Raw genomic sequence first — 25,836 nt, 5'->3', positions numbered from 1 at the left:
TATTGTATTAAGATAAAATCGAAAATCCAATGGATAAAATTGACAGATTGAAGTAGGTTTATGAGATTAGGATTTTCGTTCGATTAGCGTATAAATAACATGACATAAATTATAGACTGCCTCGTTGGCCGACTGTTTGCAAGTGCGACTCCCGGATAAGGGGTCTCGGGTACGATTCCCGGGTCGGGCGAAGCATTACTGGGCTTTTTTCGGTTTTTCGGCAATTTCTCAGTGGTAGCACGGAGTCTGGAAATGTGCCCGGTATATGGCAATAGGCTCACCCCCTATTACATGGGACTTACAACATAAATTGTGAAATGTGGGTGTACATTGGCATTACGTGATTAAAGGCGTGACGTTATATAAAAAAATCATAATATCAATAGTTTCATTCGAAGAAATTGCTCTATTAATGACTTCAGGATCTTCACATTAAAATTCACAGACGCCATATTATTATCTATATTACGAAGTTTGGAATTGACAAATCCTAAATAGATAATTTAGGTATTTTTTTTTGGTTTCTGGAAAATGTTCAGTAATGTCACGGGATCTGGAATCGGGCCCTACAAATGGCAATAGGCCATAACATAACTGGTGCAAAATAGATATTATATTTCATATTGTACATTTCTGTTTTACTTTTATTTTTAAGGATATAATTTGTTTAATATTTTATGAATAAATGGCTGATCTGTGAGGACCATGGCCCAAGCCTAGGTACCCCGCGTCCTCTGTAAAGCATCGTTTGTAGCAGAAACCGCGTGCGCGGACGCGAATCGCGAAAATGGTAACAAAAATAAAAGGAAAACGCAATAAGTTTAATATTTTATTTAACATATCTAAAAATAAAGATTTAATATAATCAGTCCTCAAATTATGTTCTTACACAGCCTTCCCATACCTGAACGCAGCAGCCGCGGCCCTAACGCCTACCTTGATACCTTCCCATGTCTCGCATTGCAAGTATAGATCATTACTAGAATTTTATCCGTGTCATATTTAAAGGGGTGGTTTCTGAACTTATCTCAAGTGATTTGGAGTCGGTGCTATATGTCTTTTCCCCCAATTTGCCGGTATCAGTCATTATTACATGACTAGCTTTCTATACATCTATTGTGGCAGATAGCCATGCTACGGCATGAATGGGCCATACCACGGCCTCACAGAAAACCGACGTGAAACAACGCTTGCGCACATTTAACGGTTCTGGTGTTTCGGGTGCCCATGGGCGACGGCGATTACTTACTATCATGTGACCCGTCAGCTCGTTTACCGGCCTACACCATTAAAATTTAAACTATTGAAGAGAAGTATATATCATTTTCACTTACCTCTTCGTAAGTGTGGATTCTTTCAAAGCCAATGCGTGAACTATTGCTTCTCGCTGCAGCAGCTGCTAGAAGTTCATCTTCTTTGTCCAATTGCCTAATAGATTTGACATGGATTTGGAATGATATTACTGTTTTAATTTATAATATTCTCAAATTATTGTTGTAATTTGCACTTCTTTAATATTCTCAGTTTCGACTTTGTATTGCACACGGTTTTCCACTAGGAAGTTTTCGAAAATGTCTTTCTTGTCTTTAGGGACGAGGACCTTTCCTGGATGACCAGGCACAGCATGAGACCAGATGTCCAGATGTAAATCATTTTCAAAGTCATGGACCAGTTTCGTTTGTTCTACAGATTGGACATCGATCTCGTAAACAGCATGCCTGTGAAAAAGAGAATGCATTTATTTATTTACACGTATGTTCTTTCCTGAGGTAGCCAGAAAATTTCTGAGGAAGAAACTTATTTTGTAAGCAGTTTTTCGCAATAACAATCAAAGGTTATTGTTAATGACGCCACAATTTAAATTATATTCAGAAAAAATCTTCATATTGAAAATTTGAGCCATAAATTCTATCAAGCGGAATATTATGTTAAGTGTACATACCCCTCATAGAGTTCATGTTTTCAAAAGTCAAAAGTCAAAATCATTTATTTCAAATAGACCAGGAAGGCACTTTTGAACGTCAAAGCAAATATAATAATATTAATTACGTCTGTCTGTCGGTCAGTCCTCTAGTGAAGCTATTTGCTCGTTCCAAAGTGTAGATTCCTATGGAGAAGAACGAGCAAGAAACTCCATAGGTTACTCTTTTTCAATCAGATTCACAATACAATTCTTGGTTACATTGTTTCGATTGCTTCAATTATGTGAAAACAATGTAAAACTAATATACAGTCAAAGCGACAGAAAAAGAAAATAACCTAGAGGACAATAAAAATTAATGCAGTCCGGAGCTGACCAGTCCCAGTTGACAGCGCCCGTTCACGAACATGACACGTACACCAGCACCGCCCAACTCAACCATGTTGCAGGGAATCGAGCGATCCAATGCCCGTGTCACCGCCAATGAGACCTTTGAGTGAGCATGACAACTCCAAGCTGACATAAATGCATTCTACTAGTCTAATTTGATTTTAGTTAATTACAGGGCTCTCACATTTACAATAATTGTATAAAGCACAGAACACATCGAAATAACATGGTTATATTACAAAATTTTTTCGTTATCCTGTGGAGCCGGACCAGCTTGCCTCCAAGCATTTTTATCTTCTATGTAATCATTTACTTTGTAGTATGCTTGTCTACATAACGTTTTTTTAATACAAAGTTTAAATTTTGATTCATTCAGATTCTGTATTTCCATGGGAACTTTATTATAACATTTAACACAGAATCCCATAAATGGCTTACTTATTTTTGACAATCTAAAAAATGGTTGACTTAATCTATCCTTATGCCTAGTTTGATATTGATTTGGCTAAGACACCGTAAAACAAACAGACCAGCAGTAAATACTTCATTATAAATGTGACTCCTTCGCCACCGAATCCACAAATACTTTAGCAAAACAGGAATCAATGCATTTTATGCAAAACATGATCCGATATTAGTGTGGATAAGATAATCATTAACTTATGTTATTATGATAAGAATGCAAAATTAATTATTTTGTAAAATTATCGTGTAATTTGGTAATCTCTTGTATCAGTTGATGGAGACGAGCGCATAGATACTGCGACTGATATGCCCGATTGCACTGATAACGGAATAGAATTACACTTATTGCTATGCACCGGACACGACCTGCTACTACTAAAAATTTTCCAACACCGACAAATAGTGACTTTTCAAATGTGACAATTGCACTTAGGTTCACTCTATTAGAGTAAATTGTAGAGTAAGTAAATTCAGGAGGATTATATTATTATTATAATATTGCTAAGACGTATGGTACAGTAATATTTTTAGAACAAATCTCCTTTAGCAAATTTTGGTTATACTTATCAAAAGTTTCATTTCAGAAACTTTGCTCAGTAGATTACAGAGGTATCCTTATACAAAAATCCTATGATTTTAGTAACTTTGGCTTGGCTTTTAAGATTGAATGATTAAGTAATACTTAATCACTCTTTTTTTAATGAAACATTCTCAAAATTTCATTTTGACTTATCCATCCATTACAATTATTATATTATTGTAATTGATACATTAACCATTCGGAGTAGTAGAATCGAGTACAATTAGAAAATGTAAATATATTGAAATCTTCTGTTGCACGATGCAGCACTGTTCTAAATTCATTGAAAAGTTTGAACGCCGGGATCAAACCACATTACCATTCGTTGAAACGGTCGCGGGTAGTGACGGGAAGAAGCGCGATGTCGATAGAATTAAAACATTGTGACGCATTCTTCCAAGCAAGTAATTATGTTCTTTATTGAGAGTAAAACTGGGTAAAAGTGGGTGGAAAAAACTGGTAATCAAGTGAAACACCAAATAAATTTTAATATTTTATTTCAGCTATAAATAAATATCATAATATCAGTCGTCGGTTATAAAACTATATTTTTACACAGCCTTGCCATTCCTGAACGCAGCAGCCGCAGCCCTAGCGCCCACCTTGATACCTTCCCATGTCTCAAACCCAGCCTGTTCGATAAATTCTGGATCTACCAGGAAACCATCGAACCAAATACTGTTCCTGTATGCTGGTAACTCGTAGGTATAAGAGTAAGGAGCGGCGACACTCATTGCGTAGTCGCTAGCACAACCAGAAGCGGCATAAAGTACGTGACGTATGTTTCCAACAATGTAATTCTTGTTGGAGGGCCACTTGACTCTGTCGATGGCTTGTGCCATTTGGACAGCGACTAAATTCAGGTGCAAGGCATGAGGTGGTAGCACACCATCCCCGTAGCCATAAAGAATCATACTTCCGAAGCTGTGAATGTCGAGATACATGGCCATACGACTGCTGTGTTCAAGAATAATGTCCCGAATGGCGGCAGATTCTGGTTCAGAGAAAGCTGATCCTCCATGGAAGTCTTCCTCACAAATATAGGGACTGGACGCTGTGCCCCAGACATAGTCGAAGTTCCTGTTGAGGTCCACGCCAGGACAATGGCCTCCAATCATGTTGGTAGTAGAACGGTTCTTCCGCCAGTAGCGATCCTGTGGAAGAGAGGGAAAAATGTTATATTGAGGGCCTAACGAAATTCCTCCAATTTTTTACCAGACTGAAGGTATGAGTGTAATGTTCTTGATTACCTCGTTTCTCAACTGTCCTACTAAGCAATTCATCCAATCCGTCCATCCAACCACCAAGGTCAAAATCCCGATTGTTAATTACTTTCTATGTTGCTGAACCGAACTTTATTTTGTTACTTTTTAGATTTTTCACAGTCGGTTTTATGATAAATTTCTTTTATTAGCTGTTCATAATGAAGCGAAAATTGGAAGGCGAGTAATTTTCAAAAGTTCACTACACTCTTTAGTATCAATAATATTATTGTGTAGGATAATGAAATATCTAAATCAGTAGAAATTAAAATCATTGATGATGGAGAATAATAAAAGAAGAAGTAATTAATTGTGAGGATTATGTCTTAGTTGAATATCAAATATATTATTATCTTGAAACAAACGTAAGTAGTTGCTTAATGACCTTTATGTGATTAAGGAAAACCCGCGGGTATTTCCAATATGTCTCGTATCTTTAAAGATTTTAAGAAGATTATGGTTAATAACCTAGGATTTAATAAACGATAGAGAACCCATTTTAATGCCGTTTTCGATAGACAAAATTTTACAGAGAATTATGAAAGTGAATGCCTTATCATAGGTCCTGTGTTCAACATTCCTTAATTTTTTGATCTAGCAAGATAGTTTTTGATCACTGTCTCGGTCTGAATTTGCAAAAACTTTGTTAAATAACCTATCTATATATAGTACCCTTAGTACGAGTTTGCTTTACGTTTGATGAGATCGAAACAAGAGTGCGTCTGACGCTCTGATTGGTTGGTTCATTCGCGTCGGCCAATCAGAGCGCTGAACGCATTCTTGTTTCGTATATGTTCAAAACTGTACCCATCATTTTAGAACCTAAACAGTGATGCTCAGACAAAAAACTGTTGATATTTTTAATACAAATTCATTAAGAATTTCGTTAACCAATGATAACGACTTGCTTGCTGCAGCTTACGTTGTTGATTATAATGACAATGAATTTACTCGTATATTAAGTGTAGATACTGATAAAGGACTTATTAAATACGAGTTACTGTACTTCCTTAATTACAATGTTCCGGATTTTTCTGTTTCAGTAATAATTATGTAATTTGGTGATGATAGATAACTGCTCGGTATGGGTGTGTCCTGGCTAAGGCCGTTGGTGATGAGAATCAGATAATTTCTACCTATTTCTTATTACACATTGTCCAATAATCCTATAGCCATCCGGCTATCTGTTAGAACTCAGATCAGACGGATTTTGAAGTCACAATATTTAAAGTGTCCAAAATCTAACATATTATTGATAAGTTTTTTCTAAATCTAGACATAAATTTCACCTGTAGAACTTCTTATTTCTTTAAGGTTACTTACAATTTGAGTGTAGACGTATCCATCAGGATTGGCCACAGGCAGAATGATCCAGTCAATGTTCTGGACAAGGTCGGATTCTGTGACATCTACAACCAACTTCTGGATAGCGTAAAGAGTTGCAGGCAGGGTCACCCATTCTCGGCTGTGTAGCAGAGATTGCAACATCACAACTGGTTTATTGGTATCCTAAAATGGAAAAATAGCTTGTAAAATCTTCCTCATTATTTTAACTGTTTCTTTTTTATTAACTGATAGCGCTTCCTTTATTTTGACACATGGGACAAATTTGAGCAATGTACCTAAACTATTGAAATTAGATAATTTTCCTTAAAAGATAATGTACCTGGAAGTTTGTGGTGGAAATCTTGAGATACCTGATGGGTCTACCTTCAAAACTTCTTCCTCCGAGGCCCACGGAGACAACATTTGGGTAATCTCTTGCCAATTCGTCTAAATAGGCGTCAACCTGAGAAAAATAGCTGGTTTTAGTAAATTAACTCTTTATGATGAGGTAAATGGAAAGAAAAAATTAACATTATATTTGTTATCTTCACTTAGACTTACCTCTTCGTAAGTGTGGATTCTTTCAAAGCCAATGCGAGAACTGTTGCTTCTCGCTGCAGCAGCTGCTAGAAGTTCATCTTCTTTGTCCAATTGCCTAAAAGATTAAGCAGTAATTACAATATGTTTTAAGTGTGGGAGATCTAAACTTCGGCACGAATGGGCCGTTCCATTCGTGTTCAGTAAATGGCTTCACAGTAAACCGACGTGAAACAACGATTGCGTTGTGTTTCGTTGCGTGAGTGAAGTTACTGATGGCCCAATTACCCTCCGATTCCCTAACAATCCTTAATTTCTAACCCCAAAAGGCTGGCAACGCACTTATCACGCTTCTGGTGTTTCGGGTATCCATGGGCGGCGGCGATTGCTTACCATCAGGTGATCCGGCAGCTCGTTTAAAGGCCATAAAATAAATTTTGGATTATCGAACGGGTTTTTATCTTTGTTATTGCTATGGGGATCTATATTTTTCTGTTACATGTGTAGGAGAATATTTAAAAAAAAATGTAGTTTGCACTTACTCTTTAACATTCTCTGTTTCGACTTTGTATTGTACACTGTTTTGCACTAGGAAGTTTTCGAAAATGTCTCTCTTGGCTTTAGGGACGAGGACCTTTCCTGGATGACCAGGCACAGCGTGAGACCAGATATCCAGATGTAAATCATTTTCAAAGTCATGGACCAGTTTCGTTTGTTCTACAGATTGGACATCGATCTCGTAAACAGCATGCCTGTGAAAAACAAAACGTGTTTAATTATGAATAGAGTTCAAAATTATTACGTCTGTTCTTTTATGGGGTGGCAGTGAATCTTATAGAATAAAACCATTGTCAAAATTGCCATAATTTTTAACTAAATTAACTAAAAGAATCACGGTTTCCCCAAGTACATTAATGGAGAATGCAGACGTCATCGCGTCTGAGCACGCTGCTCATGATGAAGAGTCCTTCTGTGACTCGAAACTAGTAGAGCTTTTCTCCATCGACGTTCGTGAGTAAAACGTGATTCTTTTAGCATGTCTCACGATAGTTATTATTAAAATATTTTTTTACAACATAAAAGAAAATTTTGAACACCAAGAAGTCTTTACTAGACTCGAACAACATAGTAAAAAAAGATCAGTAAAATATTATGTTAAGTATACATACCCCTCATAGAGTTCATGTTTGGCTAAGACACCGTAAAACAAACAGACCACCACTAGTAAGTACTTCATTTTGACTCTGGCCTCTTTGCCAAACAATCAACAATTACTTTTGGAAAACACAGACCCCTCATTTTATGGCCAAGAAGATCCGATAATCTAGGGGATAAGAGATACTTACGCGTTAGTTCCTAATCATCAATTTTTGTTATTGTGATAAGAGTGGCATTTAATGATTTATTTAAAATATAATCTAGGAACTGGGAAATACATATTATTTAGTATCAGTGAATGTATCATGTCATTATAAAAGATAATGATCAGGATACAATAGACTACATGGTTAGCGCCGTGGGTGGGCTGCCGCGTAACTTGTAGTCAGCTCGATCGAAGCAACTCTCTGTGTGAAGCACAAATGGTTGTTTCGGGTCTGGGTGTATGTGAGCTTGTATGTTTGTAAACGCATCCACAAGACAGGAGAAAATCCTAATGTTAGGGGGCTCCGGCTCAAAGTAGGAGAAGGAGCGGAGTGAATTGGTTGCTCAAAGTCATCTTCGTAGGTCATATTATGAATATTATGATAAGTCATGTTGGTAAGCCAACAAACGAGTTAGTGGCGAAAAAGAAAAAGTATTTGGAAAAGACGTTAAACATTTAGTAGTGATATATCGTCAACGAGCTAGTTTTCCTATTTTAGGAACAGTGAGTAAGGTTCACTAAGAAAAGGAGAATCCTCCGACTAGGTGAGGTGATTATGCCTGGCAGGTTTTCTGCCCATACTTTTGTTTTTTATTCATGCTTATCTTTATATATATAATTCTTCTGTTCTTTATATATATAATTCTCCTATAAGTGTGTATGTCACTGAACTTTTCTTAAACGACTGGAATATTTTACATTGGTTCCGACAAATTTTCAAATTAAAGACGTGTAGACAGGACAACGTCTGTCGGGTCCGCTAGTATTCATGTAAACTTCACATGTATGATAAAATATAAGATTTTTATGACGTTATTCGTTGATTTGCTCGTCATAGTCTGTGTGCGACTTCTGTCATCTGTCACTTGTCATGTGTCGCCACATTATCTTCTGTGGAAATTCCTGTACAACCGTATTTTTTGCATTATTATTTTCTGATTATTTCGTTCCATTGTCTCTGCCTACCCCCGCAGGATACAGGCACGTGGTTTGTATGTATGTCTTGCAGTTGTTTATGGTCCTTTTTTTTAAGGGGAAAAATCATCCAATGATTTCTCCCGCCTTGGGCGAGGCGAGAGGGAGTGTCAGACTCTTACTGACTAAAAACCACCCCGTTCCTTCTCCTGCTTTTCGAGCCGGAGCCCCGGTAAACGCGCTAGGTAGTCCGCAGCTCCGGATTCTAGGAAGCTTCGGGTTTATCGTTTCTTACTTTCATTTATTAACATATAAATATTTTTGATTCTTTTTATATTTTTATCTACGTCATCATCACCATCATCATCAACAGTCTTTAAATGGCCACAGCTGACCACAGGCTTCTTCTCACACAGAGAAGGTTTGAGCATTAATCACCACGCTTCCTCTATGCGGGTTGGCTCTATGTTGGTTGGGTTAGAAACTGTAAGCCCAGGTTTCCTCACAATGTTTTCTTCAGTTCGTTTCCTGTTTCTATTTTCTTCTGTTATAATTCTGTCTTTATTTCCAAAAACATATTTCACCAACAGGAATGATCCATATTTTAGGACAAGTAAAAGTGAGAACGGTAGTCGACCATAAACGTCAGAAGCGACATCTGCCGCTATCTCAGTGGATTAATTATCAAGTATCTAGTAATGATAATGAGATTTTCCGATTTGTTATAATGTTTGTAATCCGATAAGAAGCTTGTTTTGTGATTATTATTTTTTACATTTGATAGGTCGACGTTTGGCCGTTATCTCGCCTGATGGTAAGTGATAGGGTTATACCCATCAGAAAACGCAGACTCTGGCAAAAAATTACACTCCCTAGCAGTTCACACAAGGAAGCTTGAAGCGAAGCGCTTCGTGCGAGTGGGTCTCTTCATCTACCATGAGGTGGTGGCGCTTCGCCTATTGTCGTGTGGTTCGATGATGGAAAGGACTAGGGGGAATCAAGTTGTGCAATTCCCCCGCATACTCTCTGGAATGTATCTGGTAAAAAACGGAAAGGCTTGCAACTTTGTGCCTGTGTTCGAGGCTTTGAAGCCGGGTTTCCACAAGCGCATCATCATTGATGAGTTTCTTGACACGCCTTTCGATGTGTTCGAGCGCATCCAACTGGTATTCAGCCGAGCCGTCCCAAAGGTGAGAACAGTACTCCATACATGACCGAACCTGCGCTAGCTTGGTACAGGCTCAGCAGTTGTTTCGGTGTGAAGTACCGTCTCACCCTCCATGGGATATCCAACTTCCTACCAGCCAGATGCGCCTTCGACTCTAAATAAAGGCCAAAGATAAGTATAGGCGATAATGTTACGCCCAGAAGGTCAAGATGATCCCGATATTGGAACGGACACATTTCGGAAAGTAGGAGCCAGTAGAAATAGACACGCCTGGGATTTGGTAGCGTTGAACTTGACCAAGTTGGCGTCACCCCAATCGGAGACCGCCTTCAAGGACGAGTTCAATCGTTCGACCATGGATTCTCTAAGAGACCAGATCTGTGTTCCGCTAGTCCGCGAATCGGACACATGCCTTTCAACAACTGTGCTGTCATCTGCATACCCAAAGATACCGGCCTTAAGCAGGTCGTTGGTGTGCAGCAAAAAGAGCGTTGCTGAAAGTACTGACCCCTGAGGGACTCCGGCGTTGATACCAAATTGGTCAGACGAGCAGCCATCGATGACTACTCGAATTGACCGATCCCTCAGGAAGTCTGCAATCCATCTGCACAGATCAGCGGGAAGTCCATATGCAGGAAGCTTGCCGATAAGGCTGTCGTGCCAAACCCTGTCAAAGGCCTTCGATATATCGAGTGAGACCGCTAATGCCTCACCGTGCTTCTCGACCGCCTCGCTCCAAATGTGATTGGCATACGCAAGAAGGTCCCCAGTGGATCGATTGCGGCGAAACCCATACTGCCGATCGCTGAGGAGGTCGTTACCTTCAAGGTATGCCAGGAGCCTCTTGTTAAGTACACGTTCCATACTCTTGCAAAGTGTGGATTGATATGACCAAAATTTGAAAATCCAAATTTTGATCAAATTTTGGTCTTAGTCATATAATATGACAGAAGGATTTCGGTAACTTTGGCTTGGCTACTCACTTGACTATTATTACTTAAACACTCGTTTTTTAATTAAACATTCTCAGAATTATTTCAACTAACCCATTACAATTATTATATGTATAATTGATACATCAACCAATCGAAGTAGTAGATTTTTTTATTTTTAATATTTAAATCTTCTGTTGCACGATGCAGCACTGTTCTAAATTCATTGAAAAGTTTGAACGCCGGGATCAAACCACATTACCATTCGTTGGAACGGTCGCGGGTAGTGACGGGAAGAAGCGCGATGTCGATAGAATTAAAACATTGTGACGCATTCTTCCAAGCAAGTAATTATGTTCTTTATTGAAAGTAAAACTGGGTAAAAGTGGGTGGAAAAAACTGGTAATAAAGTGAAACACCAAATAATTTTTTATATTTTATTTTATCTATAAATAAATATCATAATATCAGTCGTCGGTTATAAAATTATTTTTACACAGCCTTGCCATTCCTGAACGCAGCAGCCGCAGCCCTCGCGCCCACCTTGATACCTTCCCATGTCTCAAACCCAGCCTGTTCGATAAAAGCTGGTTCTACCAAGAAACCATCCATCCATACACTGTTCCTGTATGCTGGTAACTCATAGGTGTAAGAGTAAGGAGCGGCGACACTCATTGCGTAGTCGCTGGCACCACCAGAAGCGGCATAGAGAACGTGGAGAATGTTTCCAACAATGTAATTCTTGTTGGAAGGCCACTTGACTCTGTCGATGGCTTGGGCCATTTGGACGCCGACAAAATTCAGGTGCAAGGCATGGGGTGGTAGCACACCATCCCCGTAGCCATAAAGAATCATACTTCCGAAGCTGTGAATGTCGAGATACATGGCCATACGACTGCTGTGTTCAAGAATAATGTCCCGAATGACAGCAGATTCTGGTTCAGAGAAAGCTGATCCTCCATGGAAGTCTTCCTCACAAATATAGGGACTGGACGCTGTGCCCCAGACATAGTCGAAGTTCCTGTTGAGGTCCACGCCAGGACAATGGCCTCCAATCATGTTGGTAGTAGAACGGTTCTTCCGCCAGTAGCGATCCTGTGGAAGAGAGGGAAAAATGTTATATTGAGGGCCTAACGAAATTCCTCCAATTTTTTACCAGACTGAAGGTATGAGTGTAATGTTCTTGATTACCTCGTTTCTTCTAAACTATCCTACCAAGCAATTCATCCAATCCGTCCATCCAACCACCAAGGTCAAAATCCCGATTGTTAATTACTTTTTATGTTGCTGAACCGAACTTTATTTTGTTACTTTTTAGATTTTTCACGGTCGGTTTTTTGATAAATTTATTTTATTAGCTGTTCATAATGAAGCGAAAATTGGAAGGCGAGTAATTCTCAAAAGTTCACTACACTCTTTAGTATCAATAATATTATTGTGTAGGATAATGAAATATCTAAATCAGTAGAAATTAAAATCATTGATGATGGAGAATAATAAAAGAAGAAGTAATTAATTGTGAGGATTATGTCTTAGTTGAATATCAAATATATTATTATCTTGAAACAAACGTAAGTAGTTGCTTAATGACCTTTATGTGATTAAGGAAAACCCGCGGGTATTTCCAATATGTCTCGTATCTTTAAAGATTTTAAGAAGATTATGGTTAATGACCTAGGATTTAATAAACGATAGAAAACCCATTTTAATGCTGATTTCGATAGATAAAATTTCGATAGATAAAAATCGACAGAGAATTATGAAAGTGAATGCCTTATCATAGGTCCTGTGTTCAACATTCCTTAATTTTTTGATCTAGCAAGATAGTTTTTGATCACTGTCTCGGTCTGAATTTGCAAAAACTTTGTTAAATAACCTATCTATATATAGTACCCTTAGTACGAGTTTCTTACGTTTGACGAGATCGAAACAAGAGTGCGCCTGACGCTCTGATTGGTTGGTTCGCTGAACGCATTCTTGTTTCGTATATGTTCAAAACTGTACCCATCATTTTAGAACCTAAACAGTGATGCTCAGACAAAAAACTGTTGATATTTTTAATACAAATTCATTAAGAATTTCGTTAACCAATGATAACGACTTGCTTGCTTCAGCTTACGTTGTTGATTATAATGACAATGAATTTACTCGTATATTAAGTGTAGATACTGATAAAGGACTTATTAAATACGAGTTACTGTACTTCCTTAATTACAATGTTCCGGATTTTTCTGTTTCAGTAATAATTATGTAATTTGGTGATGATAGATAACTGCTCGGTATGGGTGTGTCCTGGCTAAGGCCGTTGGTGATGAGAATCAGATAATTTCTACCTATTTCTTATTACACATTGTCCAATAATCCTATAGCCATCCGGCTATCTGTTAGAACTCAGATCAGACGGATTTTGAAGTCACAATATTTAAAGTGTCCAAAATCTAACATATTATTGATAAGTTTTTTCTAAATCTAGACATAAATTTCACCTGTAGAACTTCTTATTTCTTTAAGGTTACTTACAATTTGAGTGTAGACGTATCCATCAGGATTGGCCACAGGCAGAATGATCCAGTCAATGTTCTGGACAAGGTCGGATTCTGTGACATCTACAACCAACTTCTGGATAGCGTAAAGAGTTGCAGGCAGGGTCACCCATTCTCGGCTGTGTAGCAGAGATTGCAACATCACAACTGGTTTATTGGTATCCTAAAATGGAAAAATAGCTTGTAAAATCTTCCTCATTATTTTAACTGTTTCTTTTTTATTAACTGATAGCGCTTCCTTTATTTTGACACATGGGACAAATTTGAGCAATGTACCTAAACTATTGAAATTAGATAATTTTCCTTAAAAGATAATGTACCTGGAAGTTTGTGGTGGAAATCTTGAGATACCTGATGGGTCTACCTTCAAAACTTCTTCCTCCGAGGCCCACGGAGACAACATTTGGGTAATCTCTTGCCAATTCGTCTAAATAGGCGTCAACCTGAGAAAAATAGCTGGTTTTAGTAAATTAACTCTTTATGATGAGGTAAATGGAAAGAAAAAATTAACATTATATTTGTTATCTTCACTTAGACTTACCTCTTCGTAAGTGTGGATTCTTTCAAAGCCAATGCGAGAACTGTTGCTTCTCGCTGCAGCAGCTGCTAGAAGTTCATCTTCTTTGTCCAATTGCCTAAAAGATTAAGCAGTAATTACAATATGTTTTAAGTGTGGGAGATCTAAACTTCGGCACGAATGGGCCGTTCCATTCGTGTTCAGTAAATGGCTTCACAGTAAACCGACGTGAAACAACGATTGCGTTGTGTTTCGTTGCGTGAGTGAAGTTACTGATGGCCCAATTACCCTCCTTCGAAATTCCCGATTCCCCAACAATCCTTAAATTTCTAACCCCCTAAAGGCGGGCAACGCACTTTCACGCTTCTGATGTTTCGGGTGTCCATGGGCGGTGGCAATTGCTTACCATCAGGTGATCCGGCAGCTCGTTTAAAGGCCATAAAATAAATTTTGGATTATCGAACGGGTTTTTATCTTTGTTATTGCTATGGGGATCTATATTTTTCTGTTACATGTGTAGGAGAATATTTAAAAAAAAATGTAGTTTGCACTTACTCTTTAACATTCTCTGTTTCGATTTTGAATTTGCACACGGTTTTGCACAAGGAAGTTTTCGAAAATGTCTTTCTTGTCTTTAGGGACGAGGACCTTTCCTGGATGACCAGGCACAGCATGAGACCAGATGTCCAGATGTAAATCATTTTCAAAGTCATGGACCAGTTTCGTTTGTTCTACAGATTGGACATCGATCTCGTAAACAGCATGCCTGTGAAAAAGAAAACGTGTTTAATTATGAATAGAGTTCAAAATTATTACGTCTGTTCTTTTATGGGGTTAGCAGTGAATCTTATAGAATAAAACCATTGTCAAAATTGCCATAATTTTTAACTAAATTAACTAAAAGAATCACGGTTTCCCCAAGTACATTAATGGAGAATGCAGACGTCATCGCGTCTGAGCACGCTGCTCATGATGAAGAGTCCTTCTGTGACTCGAAACTAGTAGAGCTTTTCTCCATCGACGTTCGTGAGTAAAACGTGATTCTTTTAGCATGTCTCACGATAGTTATTATTAAAATATTTTTTTACAACATAAAAAAAAATTTTGAACATCAAGAAGTCATTACTAGACTCGACCAACATAGTAAAATATTATGTTAAGTATACATACCCCTCATAGAGTTCATGTTTGGCTAAGACACCGTAAAACAAACAGACCACCACTAGTAAGTACTTCATTTTGACTCTGGCCTCTTTGCCAAACAATCAACAATTACTTTTGGAAAACACAGATCACTTCATTTTATGGCCAAGAAGATCCGATAATCTAGGGGATAAGAGATACTTACGCGTTAGTTCCTAATCATCAATTTTTGTTATTGTGATAAGAGTGGCATTTAATGATTTATTTAAAATATAATCTAGGAACTGGGAAATACATATTTAGTATCAGTGAATGTATCATGTCATTATAAAAGATAATGATCAGGATACAATAGACTACATGGTTAGCGCCGTGGGTGGGCTGCCGCGTAACTTGTAGTCAGCTCGATCGAAGCAACTCTCTGTGTGAAGCACAAATGGTTGTTTCGGGTCTGGGTGTATGTGAGCTTGTATTGTAAACGCATCCACGAGACAGGAGAAAATCCTAATGTTAGGGGCTCCGGCTCAAAGTAGGAGAAGGACCGGGGTGAATTGGTTGCTCAAAGTCATCTTCGTAGGTCATATTATTAATACTATGATAAGTCATGTTGGTAAGCCAACAAACGAGTTAGTGGCGAAAAGCTGGCGAAAAAGAAAAAGAATTTGGAAAAGACGTTAAACATTTAGTAGTGATATATCGTCAACGAGCTAGTTTTCCTATTTTAGGAACAGTGAGTAAGGTTCACTAAGAAAAGGAGAATCCTCCGACTAGGTGAGGTGATTATGCCTGGCAGGTTTTCTGCCCATACTTTTGTTTTTTATTCATGCTTATCTTTATATATATAATTCTTCTGTTCTTTATATATATAATTCTCCTATAAGTGTGTATGTCACTGAACTTTTCTTAAACGACTGGACCGATTTTGATGAAATTTTTTGTATGTGTTCAAGGGGATCTGAGAATGGTTTAGATTCACAATTTTGTCCGCTGGACAATATTTTTTTAATTAATTTTTAATTTATTAGTAGTTGTTGATTTTGGAATATTGGTTCCGACAAATTTTCAAATTAAAGACGTGTAGACAGGACAACGTCTGTCGGGTCCGCTAGTATTCATGTAAACTTCACATGTATGATAAAATATAAGATTTTTATGACGTTATTCGTTGATTTGCTCGTCATAGTGTGCGACTTCTGTCATCTGTCACTAGTCATGTGTCGCCACATTATCTTCTGTGGAAATTCCTGTACAACCGTATTTTTTGCATTATTATTTTCTGATTATTTCGTTCCATTGTCTCTGCCTACCCCCGCAGGATACAGGCACGTGGTTTGTATGTATGTCTTGCAGTTGTTTATGGCCCTTTTTTTGGGAAAAATCATCCAATGATTTCTCCCGCCTTGGGCGAGGCGAGAGGGAATGTCAGACTCTTACTGACTAAAAACCACCCCGTTCCTTCTCCTGCTTTTCGAGCCGGAGCCCCGGTAAACGCGCTTGGTAGTCCGCAGCTCCGGATCCCTAGGAAGCTTCGGGTTTATCGTTTCTTACTTTCATTTATTAACATATAAATATTTTTGATTCTTTTTATATTTTTATCTACGTCATCATCACCATCATCATCAACAGTCTTTAAATGGCCACAGCTGACCACAGGCTTCTTCTCACACAGAGAAGCTTTGAGCATTAATCACCACGCTTGCTCTATGCGGGTTGGCTCTATGTTGGTTGGGTTAGAAACTGTAAGCCCAGGTTTCCTCACAATGTTTTCTTCAAAAACATATTTCACCAACAGGAATGATCCATATTTTAGGACAAGTAAAAGTGAGAACGGTAGTCGACCATAAACGTCAGAAGCGACATCTGCCGCTATCTCAGTGGATTAATTATCAAGTATCTAGTAATGATAATGAGATTTTCCGATTTGTTATAATGTTTGTAATCCGATAAGAAGCTTGTTTTGTGATTATTATTTTTTACATTTGATAGGTCGACGTTTGGCCGTTATCTCGCCTGATGGTAAGTGATAGGGTTATACCCATCAGAAAACGCAGACTCTGGCAAAAAATTACACTCCCTAGCAGTTCACACAAGGAAGCTTGAAGCGAAGCGCTTCGTGCGAGTGGGTCTCTTTATCTACCATGAAGCGGTGGCGCTTCGCCGATTGTCGTGTGGTTCGATGATGGAAAGGACTAGGGGGAATCAAGTTGTGCAATTCCCCCGCACACTCTCCGAAATGTATCCGGTAAAAAACGGAAAGGCTTGCAACTTTGCGCCTGTGTTCGAGGCTTTGAAGCCGGGTTTCCACAAGCGCATCATCATTGATGAGTTTCTTGACACGCCTTTCGATGTGTTCGAGCGCATCCAACTGGTATTCAGCCGAGCCGTCCCAAAGGTGAGAACAGTACTCCATACATGACCGAACCTGCGCTAGCTTGGTACAGGCTCAGCAGTTGTTTCGGTGTGAAGTACCGTCTCACCCTCCATGGGATATCCAACTTCCTACCAGCCAGATGCGCCTTCGACTCTAAATAAAGGCCAAAGATAAGTATAGGCGATAATGTTACGCCCAGAAGGTCAAGATGATCCCGATATTGGAACGGACACATTTCGGAAAGTAGGAGCCAGTAGAAATAGACACGCCTGGGATTTGGTAGCGTTGAACTTGACCAAGTTGGCGTCACCCCAATCGGAGACCGCCTTCAAGGACGAGTTCAATCGTTCGACCATGGATGCTCTTAGAGACCAGATCTGTGTTCCGCTAGTCCGCGAATCGGACACATGCCTTTCAACAACTGTGCTGTCATCTGCATACCCAAAGATACCGGCCTTAAGCAGGTCGTTGGTGTGCAGCAAAAAGAGCGTTGCTGAAAGTACTGACCCCTGAGGGACTCCGGCGTTCTGCCAAATTGATCAGACGAGGAGCTATCGATGACTAGTCGGATTGACCGATCCCTCAGGAAATCTGCAATCCATCTGCACAGATCAGCGGGAAATCCATATGCAGGAAGCTTGCCGATAAGGCTGTCGTGCCAAACCCTGTCAAAGGCCTTCGATATATCGAGTGAGACCGCTAATGCCTCACCGTGCTTCTCGACCGCCTCGCTCCAAATGTGATTGGCATACACAAGAAGGTCCCCAGTGGATCGATTGCGGCGAAACCCATACTGCTGGTCGCTGAGGAGGTCGTTACCTTCAAGGTATGCCAGGAGCCTCTTGTTAAGTACACGTTCCATACTCTTGCAAAGTGTGGATTGATATGACCAAAATTTGAAAATCCAAATTTTGATCAAATTTTGGTCTTAGTCATATAATATGACAGAAGGATTTCGGTAACTTTGGCTTGGCTACTCACTTGACTATTATTACTTAAACACTCGTTTTTTAATTAAACATTCTCAGAATTCATTTCAACTTATCTACCCATTACAATTATTATATGTATAATTGATACATCAACCAATCGAAGTAGTAGATTTTTTTATTTTTAATATTTAAATCTTCTGTTGCACGATGCAGCACTGTTCTAAATTCATTGAAAAGTTTGAACGCCGGGATCAAACCACATTACCATTCGTTGGAACGGTCGCGGGTAGTGACGGGAAGAAGCGCGATGTCGATAGAATTAAAACATTGTGACGCATTCTTCCAAGCAAGTAATTATGTTCTTTATTGAAAGTAAAACTGGGTAAAAGTGGGTGGAAAAAACTGGTAATAAAGTGAAACACCAAATAATTTTTTATATTTTATTTTATCTATAAATAAATATCATAATATCAGTCGTCGGTTATAAAACTATATTTTTACACAGCCTTGCCATTCCTGAACGCAGCAGCCGCAGCCCTCGCGCCCACCTTGATACCTTCCCATGTCTCAAACCCAGCCTGTTCGATAAAAGCTGGTTCTACCAAGAAACCATCCATCCATACACTGTTCCTGTATGCTGGTAACTCATAGGTGTAAGAGTAAGGAGCGGCGACACTCATTGCGTAGTCGCTAGCACCACCAGAAGCGGCATAGAGAACGTGGAGAATGTTTCCCACAATGTAATTCTTGTTGGAAGGCCACTTGACTCTGTCGATGGCTTGGGCCATTTGGACGCCGACAAAATTCAGGTGCAAGGCATGGGGTGGTAGCACACCATCCCCGTAGCCATAAAGAATCATACTTCCGAAGCTGTGAATGTCGAGATACATGGCCATACGACTGCTGTGTTCAAGAATAATGTCCCGAATGGCGGCAGATTCTGGTTCAGAGAAAGCTGATCCTCCATGGAAGGTATCCTGGCATGGATTGGCACTGGACGCTGTGCCCCAACCATGGCCGAAGTTCCTGTTGAGGTCCACGCCAGGACAACGGTTGGCAATCATGTAGCGAGTAGCACGGTTCTTCCTCCAGTAGCGATCCTGTGGAAGAGAGAAAACAATGTTTTATTGAGGATCTAACGACTTATACTCAGTTTTTAACTGTTCACAATGAAGCGAAAATTGGAAGGAGAGTGATAATCCTTAAAAGTTCACCACCCTCTTTTGTATCAATAATATTATTACGTAGGATAATGTAACATCTAAATCAGTAGAAATTACAATGATTGGTCAAAAGACATTATCTAGTGATTACAACAATAGGTAGTATTACGAAGAATAATAAAAACAAGAAGTAATTAGGTTTGAAAATAATGACTTAGTTGAATATCAAATATTATCTTGGAACAAATGTAAGTAGGTGCTTAATGACCAGTAGGTGATTAAGGAAAATACGTGGGTATTTCCAATATGTCACGTATCTTTAAAGATTTTAAGAGGATTATGTTTATAATTAATGGTTTAATAAACGATAGAAAATCCATTCGAAATGCCGATAGACAAAGTTTTACTGAGAATTTTTAAAGTGTATTATTATCATTTTTTTGTTCTAGCAGGATAATTTTTGATCACGGTCTCAATCTGAATTTCCCTTAGTAAACGAAACGAGAGAGAGCCATCATGAATCATCCAATAAGAGTGCCAGACGCGCTCTCATTTCGATCTTGTTAAACGTAAAGCAAACTCGTTCTACCATTACCAACCACCATTTAACCCATTTTGAAAAGAAATGCTAAGGCAAAAAAAAACAGTTGATAATTTTAATACTAATTCATTAGGAACTTCGTCAACGGATGTTAATGACTTGCTTGCTGCAGCTTACTTTGTTGATTATGATGACAAAGAATTTACTCGTATAGTAAATGTAGATACTGATAAAGGACTTATTAAATACGAGTATATTTCCGAATGGTACTTCCTTAATTATAATGTTCCGGATTACGCTTTTCAGGCTACTCACTCAAGTAAAACTAGTGGGTATTTCCAAAATATATAAACCCAATGTCACGTAATTTTGGAGATTTTAAAAGGATTATAATGACTTATTATGTATTACTTGGACTACTTACGGTGAGTGTAAAGACGTATCCATCAGGATTGGCAACAGGCAGAATAATCCAGTCAATGTTCTGGACAAGATCGGATTCTGTGACATCTACAACCAGTTTTCTGATGGCGTAAAGAGTTGCTGGCAGGGTCACCCATTCTCGACTGTGGAGAAGTGACTGCATCATCACAACTGGTTTACTGGTGTCCTAAAATGGAGAAAGAGCTTGTAAAATCTCGGTCATTCTTTAATAGAGGGAGCTACTAACTCCTCCATTTTGACTTTCAAGAAATGTATAGATTTAAATCAATTACTTTAATACAGACGGAACAAACGATCGCAATGTACTTAAACTTATTAAAGCTAGATATTTTTTTCTGTAAGATAATGTATGCGTACCTGGAAGTTAGTGGTGGAAATCTTGAGATACCTGATGGGTCTACCTTCAACACTTCTTCCTCCGAGGACCACGGAGACAACATTTGGGTAATCTCTTGCCAATTCGTCTAAATAGGCATCAACCTGCGAAAATTGGTTAGTTTTAGAAACATAACTCTTTATGATGAGGTAAATGGTAGGAAAATATTTTTAATAACTATTGCGATACTAAAAGCTATACTAGTTTCGAGTCACAGAGAGAGTTTTTATCATGAGCAGCGTGCGCAGCCTACTGACGTGGTGTCTGCGGATCCTGCTCATGATGAATAGTCCCTCTATGACTCGAAACTATTAGACCTTTTCTCCATTAATATTTGTGAGTAAACCGCGATTTTTTGAGTTAAATGATAAGAAACGTTAAATATTATATTTGTTATTTTCAATTTGACTTACCTCTTCGTAAGTGTGGATTCTTTCAAAGCCAATGCGTGAACTATTGCTTCTCGCTGCAGCAGCTGCTAGTAGTTCATCTTCTTTGTCCAATTGCCTAAAAGATTCAGCAGTAATTACAATATGTTTCGGAGCATCGCACGGATTTTTATCTTTGTTATTTCTATGGGGATCTATGTTTTGGAATGACATGTCTGCATTTTGTCTAGGATCACCTTTTTCAAAAATTATAGTTGTAGTTTGCACTTACTCTTTAACATTTTCTGTTTCGATTTTGAATTGCACACGGTTTTCCACTAGGAAGTTTTCGAAAATGTCTCTCTTGTCTTTAGGGACGAGGACCTTTCCTGGATGACCAGGCACAGCGTGAGACCAGATATCCAGATGTAAATCATTTTCAAAGTCATGGACCAGTTTCGTTTGTTCTACAGATTGGACATCGATCTCGTAAACAGCATGCCTGTGAAAAAGAAAACGTGTTTAATCATTTATAGAGTATAAAAGTTATTATGTTTGTTCTTTTATGGGGGTAAGCAGCAGTGAATGTTGTAGAATCTTACAGACTGCACGGTTGGCGCGGTGGCTTGGCAACCAGCTGCCGCGCAACGTGTAGCGAGTTCGATACCCGCTCTGGGTGTCATGTACATGTGAACTTGTAAGATTTGTAAACGCATCCACGTTACAGGAGAAACTTACAGTGCAGGGCAACGTTTTTAAAAGAAAGGATGAAAGATAAGAAGAAATCGAGGCCGTTTTCAAAATTGCCACATTTTTAAACTACGTTAAAGAAAATTTTGAACAAGAATTCATTACTAGTACTCGACCAACATAGTAAAAAAAGATCAGTAAAATATTATGTTAAGTATACATACCCCTCATAGAGTTCATGTTTGGCTAAGACGCCGTAAAACAAACAGACCACCACTAGTAAGTACTTCATTTTGACTCTGGCCTCTTTGCCAAACAATCAACAATTACTTTTGGAAAACACAGATCACTTCATTTTATTGTCTACAAGATCCGATAATTTAACGGATAAGAGATACTTAAGCATTAGTTTGTAATCAACAATTTTTAAGATAAGAGTGGCCTTTAATGATGTATTTTGAAACACAATCTAGTAATTGGGAAATGTTTTGTATCAGTGGATGTATCATGTTATTAAAAGATAATGATTAGGATACAATAGACTATGCGACTGGCGCCAACTCTTTGTGTGATCCATAAATTGTTGTTTCTGGTCTGGGTGTCATGTGTATGTGAACTTGGAACTGGAGAAACTACTAGTGTTAGGTTGCTCTGGCCCAAAATGGGAGAAGCAATGGAAGCAATTTTAAGTGTGGGAGAGCCATGCTTAGGCACGAATGGGCCGGCTTGACTGGAGTGATGCCACGGCCTTACCGAAAATCGATGTGAAACAACGCCTGCGTTGTGTTTCGTTGTGTGAGTGAGGTTACCGGATGCCCAATTCCTACCTTCCCAATCTTCTCAATCCCCGATTCCCCAACTTCATTTAAATTATCTTGCCTTTTGGGGGCAAAAGGCCGGCAACGCACTTGTAACGCCTCTGGTGTTTCAAGTGTCCATTGGGCGGCGGCGATTGCTTACCATCAGGTGATACGTCTGCTAGCTTAATGCTCCATAAAAAAATAGGGTGGTATTAAGTCAGTAAGAGTCTGACACTCTGTCACCTCACCCAAGGCTGGAGAGTCATTGGATGATTTTCCCAACTCAAAGAGAGGCAACGTTTAATATAAAAAATGGTAAAATAAACGTAAAGAGAGTCTTTTACTTCTTTGAGTTTTTTTAGATGAACTGCTTGGGTGTAAAATACATTGCCCGTTTATGGAACAGAGAGTAAAGTTCCCTAAGAAAAGGAGGATCCTCCGACCAGGCGAGGTGATCATGCCTTTTTTTTTTTTTTTTTTTTTAGGGTGGAAAATCATCCAATGACTTCTCCCGCCTTGGGCGAGGCGAGAGGGAGTGTCAGACTCTTACTGACTAAAAACCACCCCGTTCCTACTCCTGCCCGTCGAGCCGGAGCCCCGGTAAACCCGCTAGGTTGTCCGCAGCTCCGGATTAGGCATCAGCCCTACTGGGCCCCATCTGTGGTGGTCTGATGGCTCTTTGAGGCGCGCGCAGAACGCGACGCGCCGCACGCACGGGTCTGGTTCTGGTCGGGCGGCGAGCTACCCTTGCTCGTCATCCGCAGACCCGCACTTACGGTGGCCGGAGATCGTCGCGCGATCCCCGACGCCCGGAGTGTCTCTCGCGACGGCTGGGGCGTGAAGAGGTTCGTTCTCTCACGCGCCCCGCCTCCTCCTTAGCTAGCATGACTGCTTCGCAGAAGGAGGAGACGGCATCCCAGTCCCCCTCGCTCCGCACCATGGCTTGTATCAGTGCCGGACGCGAGAGGGTGCCGTCGCCGACCACATCCCTGAGGACACGGCGGTGCTCAGCCCACGCAGGGCAGACCGCAAGCGTATGTTCCACCGTGTCCTCCGGGCGGTCTTCGCAGTGATGACACCCGGGCGTTTCCTCCCGCCCAATCAGAAACAGGAACCTACCGAAGCTTCCATGTCCGATAAGCACCTGCGTCAGGCGGTAGGTGAGGACGCCGTGGCGCCTCTCTAGCCACTCCTCAAAGAGGGGACTTACCGCTGCAATGACAGCGAGCCCAGCCCTCGGTTGCGACAGTCGCTGTTGCCATTCCGCCATGAGATCGCGCCGGAGCTCGTCCCGCCACGCACTAATCTGGCGCGGCAGTGGAGTTTCGCCCCGGCGACGCGCGTCGGCGCGCAAACTAAAGACGCGCGCGAGCACCTTCGCCTCCAAATCCCACGGCGGGAGTCCGGCAAGGAGGTTAGCCGCCTCTCCGGAGATCGTGCGATATCCGCGGATCACTCGAATGGCCATGACCCTCTGGGACGTGAGCAGCGCCCGGGCTGGCCGCCGCATCAGGTTCGGCGCCCACACAGGGGCTCCGTAGAGGGCCATGGACCGCACGATCAGGTGATCTTGCCTGGCGTGCTTTCTGCCAACTGTTGTTTGTATGGATTTTCTATCCATGTTTATTCACAAGTAAACTTCACATGTGCGATGCAGGATATTTATGACGTCATCCGTTGATTTGGTCGTCGATGGTCTATGTCGGACTTGACATCTGTCCCTTGTCAGGTGTCGCCACACCCGAGTCAATTTTCAGCAGGGTATGACCAAAGGACTCTTCTCGTACGGAGAAGGTTTGAGCATTAATCACCATGTTTGCTCAATGCGGGTTGACAATTTCAAACTTATAATTAGAAACTGTAAGCCCGGGTTTCTACACGATGTTTCCCTTTACTGTTTGTCTATGTCCTTTTTTATAATTCTATTTTTATTTCCAAATAATATTTCACTAGCACGAATGATCCATATTTTAGGACAAGTAAAAGTGAGAACGGTAGTCGACCATAAACGTCAGAAGCGACATCTGCCGCTATCTCAGTGGATTATTTATCAAGTATCTAGTAATGATAATGAGATTTTCCGATTTGTTATAATGTTTGTAATCCGATAACAAACTCGTTTGTAATGGATGATTAATTGTCACGTGTCAACGTTATTTAGTCATTATCGTTTTAATTGTTCGGGTTTTTTTTTAAAATGTTGCCCCACTCTATGATTTTCTCCTGTGTCGTGGGTGCGTTTACAAACATACAATTTCACATGCACATGACACCCAGACCCGAAACAACAATTTGTGGATCACAGAAAGAGTTGCTCCGTGCGGGAATCGAACCCGCTACCCGTTGCGCGGCTGCCAGTTGCTCAGTCACCGCACCAACTGTGCAGTCAAATGTGTAACCATCATAAAAACTGTAAAAAGACCAAGTCTCGAACCTCAGTTTTTCTACTGTAAATTTTTTGCGAGATCCATGTAATACCAAGTCGCTTATTTAATTAGGACATATCTGTCTGGTCTGAGTTTTTTTTTTTTTGTAAATTGTTATCATATCAATATTACATTTATTTTAAAAAACAGAAAGCATTTTATTTCAAAATCATGAATTTGTTTCATAGCCGACATTGAGATTACCTTAGTTGACGGAAACCAAAAAGCAGCGTTCTCTAGTAAACCTGAGCTGCTAACCATGGGAGCTATGCTATGTTTTTTTTTCAGGGGAAAAAAAACTAATGACTTTTCCCGCCTTGTGCGAGGCGAGAGGGAGTGTCAGACTCTTACTGACTAAAAACCACCCCGTTCCTACTCCTGCTTTTTGAACCGGAGCCCCGGTAAACCCGCGGTAGTCCGCAGCTCCGGATCAGGCATCAGTCCTACTGGGGCCCATCTGTGGTGGTCTGATGGCTCTTTGAGGCGCGCGCGGAGGTCTGGTTCTGTTCGGGCGGTGAGCTACCCTTGCTCGCCATCCGCAGGCCCGCACTTACGGTGGCCGGAGATCGTCCCGCGATCCCCGACGCCCGAAGTGTCTCTCGCGACGGCTGGGGCGTGCGGAGGTTTATTCTCTCACGCGCTCCGCCTCCTCCTTAGCTAGCA

The 25,836-nt window shown here is 40.2% G+C and overlaps 2 protein-coding genes and 1 pseudogene across 2 annotated transcripts; all 3 read right to left on the bottom strand.

Annotated features, from left to right (window-relative positions):
- Nucleotides 1–3,836: 3,836 nt before the first annotated feature.
- Nucleotides 3,837–7,790, bottom strand: LOC118271478 (carboxypeptidase B-like). Its single transcript, XM_035587575.2, has 6 exons — nucleotides 7,651–7,790; nucleotides 7,024–7,233; nucleotides 6,506–6,599; nucleotides 6,285–6,407; nucleotides 5,942–6,127; nucleotides 3,837–4,510 (listed from the first exon to the last, which is right to left on the bottom strand). Exons 1-6 carry the CDS (start codon nucleotides 7,716–7,718, stop codon nucleotides 3,908–3,910), a joined length of 1,284 nt encoding a protein of 427 aa, XP_035443468.2. The 5' UTR covers nucleotides 7,719–7,790; the 3' UTR covers nucleotides 3,837–3,907.
- A 3,492-nt stretch (nucleotides 7,791–11,282) lies between these two features.
- Nucleotides 11,283–15,204, bottom strand: LOC118271482 (carboxypeptidase B-like; annotated as a pseudogene).
- A 3,587-nt stretch (nucleotides 15,205–18,791) lies between these two features.
- Nucleotides 18,792–22,340, bottom strand: LOC118271477 (carboxypeptidase B-like). Its single transcript, XM_035587574.2, has 6 exons — nucleotides 22,172–22,340; nucleotides 21,550–21,759; nucleotides 21,303–21,396; nucleotides 20,871–20,993; nucleotides 20,494–20,679; nucleotides 18,792–19,465 (listed from the first exon to the last, which is right to left on the bottom strand). The coding sequence occupies exons 1-6, from the start codon at nucleotides 22,237–22,239 to the stop codon at nucleotides 18,863–18,865; spliced, it is 1,284 nt and encodes a 427-aa protein (XP_035443467.2). The 5' UTR covers nucleotides 22,240–22,340; the 3' UTR covers nucleotides 18,792–18,862.
- Nucleotides 22,341–25,836: the final 3,496 nt, after the last annotated feature.

This window comes from Spodoptera frugiperda, chromosome 9 (assembly GCF_023101765.2).
Source record: "Spodoptera frugiperda isolate SF20-4 chromosome 9, AGI-APGP_CSIRO_Sfru_2.0, whole genome shotgun sequence".
Classification (NCBI taxonomy): Eukaryota; Metazoa; Arthropoda; class Insecta; order Lepidoptera; family Noctuidae; genus Spodoptera; species Spodoptera frugiperda.
The sequence above is the reverse complement of the archived record's forward strand: the minus strand, read 5'-3'. Positions and strand labels throughout refer to the sequence as shown.

Excerpts from the sequence above, each read along its gene's own strand:
- LOC118271478 (XM_035587575.2), bottom strand. The coding sequence starts at position 7,718 with ATGAAGTACTTACTAGTGGTGGTCTGTTTGTTTTACGGTGTCTTAGCC. Across the intron at positions 7,234-7,650 it reads AAACATGAACTCTATGAGGG|GCATGCTGTTTACGAGATCG; the intron begins GTATGTATACTT and ends TGTTTTTCACAG. Across the intron at positions 6,128-6,284 it reads TTTCCACCACAAACTTCCAG|GATACCAATAAACCAGTTGT; the intron begins GTACATTATCTT and ends TTTCCATTTTAG.
- LOC118271477 (XM_035587574.2), bottom strand. The coding sequence starts at position 22,239 with ATGAAGTACTTACTAGTGGTGGTCTGTTTGTTTTACGGCGTCTTAGCC. Across the intron at positions 20,994-21,302 it reads GAATCCACACTTACGAAGAG|GTTGATGCCTATTTAGACGA; the intron begins GTAAGTCAAATT and ends CAATTTTCGCAG. Across the intron at positions 20,680-20,870 it reads TTTCCACCACTAACTTCCAG|GACACCAGTAAACCAGTTGT; the intron begins GTACGCATACAT and ends TCTCCATTTTAG.